This window comes from Scardinius erythrophthalmus, assembly GCF_964197995.2.
Source record: "Scardinius erythrophthalmus genome assembly, chromosome: 10".
NCBI lineage: Eukaryota > Metazoa > Chordata > Actinopteri > Cypriniformes > Leuciscidae > Scardinius > Scardinius erythrophthalmus.
The window spans coordinates 46,119,995-46,124,994 of NC_138230.1; the positions used below are offsets into that span (position 1 = coordinate 46,119,995).

The window sequence follows — 5,000 nt, forward strand, 5'->3', positions numbered from 1 at the left end:
AAAATAATTGCTATTTTTGATTTTTATCTTGTTTTTCATGAATGTATTTTACAACAATACAAGGAGCAATGTGTAAAGTAAGTTTTACCAGATTTAGTGTTACACTTATTGTCTCTAATTTGTTCCCCACTAAACATTTTTTTTCACATAATATTCAGATTTTATACAATTATTGTGTACTCGTGATTTTTCTAGATTAAATTTTACTGCTGAATTATCCACTAACCTAGTTTATAAAAGCATTTATGTCAGATTATGATCATATATTTTTTGTTGTTTTTCTTTTTTTCAGTTCTTATTATCAGTTCAACACAGAGTTATAGAAATTCTACTTGATTAAAAAAAAACTGCGCTGGTATCGGTACAGATTGGTATCGGCCAATATTTAGAATTTTTGGTATCGGATCGATTCTAAAAAAATGGTATCGTTGCATCTCTAGTTTTCACCGGAAGAACCGGCCCACACACTCAAGTTCGAACGTCAGCGGCCGCCATATTGTGCACGGATCGAATACCAGTTTAGCTCAACCAATCACCAAGCAATGCTTCATTGTGTTCAGTCTGTGTGTAAAAAGAGCATTAGCAATTAAAGAACAAACACTTCAGCAAACCATGATCAGGTCGGAGTGTCGGAATCAGTTTTGGTCCCTAATGGAAAAATATCAACAAATTAAATCTGGTGTCTGAATAATTTTTGGTTTGACTGTGTGTGTGTGTGTGTGTGTGTGTGTGTGTGTGTGTCTCAGTCTGCGAGAGCGTTCGCTGGAAGAAGAAGCCGTTCCTCTGACCGGTCGACACTTGCTGGAGTTCCAGAGTTCTCAGGAGTCGATCGGGAACACGGAGCGAGAGGAAGAGCTGGAGAAGGAGAGTGTGCTCTCGTACCCGTTCAGGTGAGACTCACTCACTCACTCACTCACTCACAGACATACACACACACACACACACACTGACTAACACACACTCCTGAGGTCATCGTATCAGTGTGTGAGTGTGTGTTCTGTGTTCAGGAATGAGAGCGATGTGTTCAGTGTTCTGCAGGACATCGACCGGTACTTCTCCTCTCCAGACTGCAGACAGTTCAACCGCTCCGAGTCGCTCAGGTGAGTGTGTGTGTGTGTGTGTGTGTGTGTGTGTGTGTGTGTGTGTGTGTGTGTGTGTGTGTGTGTGTGTGTGTGTGTGTGTGTGTGTGTGTGTGTGTGTGTAAAAGCACTGAGAGCTGTACAGTGGTTAAGCCCAGAAAAAGAACATTACTAAAACATTCTGGGTCATGATGTCAGATTAACCCTTTCATTACTTCTAACGTCATTAAAACATTCAAGATTCAAGATTTCTTTATTGTCATTCCACAGTGCCCTGTAGTACGAAATCATGTGCAAAGTTTAAAAATATAGCACAAGAAACAATCAAAAACACCGTAGAAAGCGAAATATTAACTACATAAATAAATATGCTTATATGGGTATGCAAAGCATGCAAAGTAATAAATGTAAATATACAACATCTATAAACCAGTAAAATATAAGTATCTAGATATATACAGTTGGGAGTAGGGCTGACTTCTAATAGTCGAGGATTCGACGATTCGATTCGGAGAGGTCTGATTCGACTATGAACCTCATAGTCGAATACATGGGCGTCAGTTTGGTTTGAAATGTGCTGGGGACAGAGACGCATTCGCATTTTCAGAAGGGCTGGGTACCATTTTTATTTTATTTTTTCAGGTCATGTTTTGAAAGACGATGTCCTGTAGCTTACTAATGTAAATAAATAAAAATGTATTCAAAAATCTGCTTCACATTTTCAGCAGGGCTGCGGAGCGGCTGTGAGTTGACTCCACACGGTTCTCATGTGCGTTAAAAGCTTTACATGGTTTAATGTACCTAAACAATGATTACCAAATTCCCCTCTCATGTTGCTCCTCATAACCACTTAAAATGATAAAAAAAAATCGAACCCAGAGTCCAATTATTATGGACGTTATCTGATATTAAGCGTTTCTGCTTCACATTTTCAGCAGGGCTGCGGAGCGGCTGTGAGTTGACTCCACACGGTTCTCATGTGCGTTAAAAAGCTGACTCCACACGGTTCTCATGTGCGTTAAAAAGCTTTACGTTGTTTAATGTACCTAAACAACGATTACCAAATTTCCCTCTCATATTGCTCCTCATAACCACTGAAAATGGTCAAAAAATCGAACCCAGAGTCCAATTATTATGGACGTTATCTGATATTAAGCGTTTCTGCTTCACATTTTCAGCAGGGCTGCGGAGCGGCTGTGAGTTGACTCCACGCGGTTCTCATGGGCGTGAAAAAGCTTTACGTGATTTAATGTACCTAAACAACCATCACCAAATTTCTCTCTCATATTGCTCCTCATGTTTATGAAATGTTATGATATATGTGTGATATATATGTGTTTTTTAGCTCTTTTGTTTGAAATGGAAAAAATCTAGCTGCTATCTAAAAAAAAAAAAGAAAAAAAAGATTCGACTATCAGTCGACTACGGCAAAATCTAACGAATCAGATTCGACTATGAAAATCCTTAGTCGAAAACAGCCCTAGTTGGGAGTATAAATATACATATTTTAAAATAGTGCAGTTGAGAATAAGGAACAGTCAGAACATGTAATTATGTACATGTAGTATTCACATTAATTGGTATGTTCTAGTGGGCTGTTGTGTTCAGTGGTCTGACAGCAGGGGGGAAGAGGCCGTGCTTGTCCTCAGACTGCGGCTCCTGGTGGGAGAAGAGGTTGTGGCCAGGGTGAGTGGGTCCTTGATGATGCCCTTTGCTCCTGACAGGCATCTTTGCTGGGCCAGCTCCTGAATGGTCGACAGAGTAGTCCCAATAGTCCGCTCAGCTATCCTCACCATTCTGCTCAGCGCCTCTCTCTCTCTGAAGCTTTACGATTCTCAAACCAGAGAGAAATGTTGCTGGCCAGAACACGTTCGATGGTGCCCCTGTAGAAAGTGGTCAGGATGGATGGACTGAGGCGGGCCCTCGTCAGCCGCCGCAGGAAGTGCAGACGCTGGTGTGCAGATCCCAGGACAGGTTGTCAGCCACGTGAACCCCCAGGAACTTTGTGTTTTTCACGATCTCCACAGCATTGATGTGGATCGGGGCGCACAGGCTGAAGTCAGTCACCATCTCCTTGGTTTTCTCGACGTTCAGGACTAAGTTGTTTGTTTGTCTCACCTCCTCCCCATAAGCCCTCTCGTCTCCGTCCTGGATAAGGCCCGCCACTGTCGGGTCGTCCGCGTACTGTATGATGTGATTGGCGCTGGACTTTGCACAACAGTCATGAGTCATCAGTGTGAAGAGAAGAGGGCCGAGAACACATCCCTGCGGGGAGCCAGTGCTCAGTGAGATGATGGTGGATGTGTTATTGCCTACTCGCACAAACTCAGGCCTGTCTGTGAGAAAGTCCAGTATCCAGTTACACAGAGGAGAACTTATGCCCAGTGCGTCTGAACCCAGCGTGTTGACCAGATGCTGGGGGATTATGGTGTTAAATGGCGAGCTGAAATCAACAAACCGCATCCGCACGAGACAGTTCTTGTTCTCCAGGTGTTCCAAGCTAAAGTGTAGTGGTGGATATGGCATTCCCAGTAGAGCAGTTTGGGCGGTAGGCAGACTGAAATGGGTCCAGTGAAGGGGGAGGGCAGATGAGATGTGGTCCTTTACTAGTCTCTCGAAGCTCTTCGTTATTATGGAAGTGAGTGCTACGGGCCGGTAGTCACTCAGACTATTGATGGTGTGTTTCTTTGGAACTGGAATGATGCCTGAGGTTTTGTAGCATGAAGGCACAACAGCTTGACTCGGGGAGATGTTGAATATGTCCGTGAGGACATGAGACAGTTGGACACTCCCTAAGCAAGCAGCCCGGTATCATGTCGGGACCAGCAGCTTTCCGCGGGTCAGTCTTCTTCAGCACCCGGGGGACGTCTGCTGGATCCAGTCTGAGCACATGGTCTCCTTCCTGTAGGACGGTTTTCCTCGCTGGTGTGGTATTCTGTGCTTCAAACCTACCGAAGTAATTGTTGATGAAATCCATGCTGTCGTCACAGTACTGGGGGGCAGTCCTATAGTCCGTGACAGCCAGTGTCTCTGTGGTCATTAAAGTGACCCTGGATGTTTTGTCCATGTGCCCTCTTTGCCACTCTGATTGCTTCGTTCAGATTGGCTCTTGCAGACCGGAGAGCTGTGACATCCCCAGATCTGAAGGCAGAGTCCCGGGCTTTAAGCAGGGCCTGGACCTCTGTCATCATCCATGGATTCTGGTTCGCTCGGACTGTAATGTTTCTTGTGACACAGACATCATCCATGCACTTGAGTATGTATCCTGATACAACATCAGCATACTCCTCGACGTCTGTGGTATGGCCTTTGGTAGCAGCATCTCTGAAGACAGACCAGTCAGCGGTATGACCAAAAATCCACATCACGGTATTTTTCTAAATTACACCAGTTTCACGGTATATGACGGTATTTCTTTTTTTCCAAGCATGACTGGGTGTAAAACACATTTTTCACTGAGTGAGAGAGGAAATACTGCAGTAGATTGACTTAGAATGCCCTATTTTACTGTCATGAGTGAATCTTGTAGAAAAACATCCACACTAGTATTAATACAGGTTTGCAAGGCTGTTTACAAAGCAGCAGGAGGCGCTGTAGCAGAAATACCTTAATATTTGTGTAAACATGATCCAGTGTGTTAGCTTCCCTCGTTGCAAAGTCCACATGTTGGTAAAACTGAGGGAGGACTTTTTTCATGTTAGCCTGATTGAAGTCCCAGCAACTATGAGCACTCCCTCTGGATGTACAGTTTGCAGCTCGTTTATGGAACGAGACAGAGTTTTTAGGCTGATTTAGTATCTGCATCGGGAGCTATATAGACACCAGTAATAATTATGACAGAGAACTCCCTTGGAAGATAGAAGGGGCGACATTTAACTGTTAAAATTTCAATGTCCGCGGAGCAATGAGAATGGATCCCAT

General features: G+C 43.8%; 1 protein-coding gene across 2 annotated transcripts in view; it reads left to right on the forward strand.

Annotated features, from left to right (window-relative positions):
- The window catches only part of atf6b (activating transcription factor 6 beta), a 32,475-nt gene that overhangs the window by 19,891 nt on the left and 7,584 nt on the right, over positions 1-5,000 (forward strand). For both annotated transcript variants that reach the window (XM_081377571.1, XM_081377572.1), the window contains exons 11-12: positions 747-890; positions 1,008-1,100. In XM_081377571.1, coding sequence (XP_081233697.1) covers positions 747-890; positions 1,008-1,100 — 237 coding nt within the window. The remainder of the gene's footprint in view (positions 1-746; positions 891-1,007; positions 1,101-5,000) is intronic.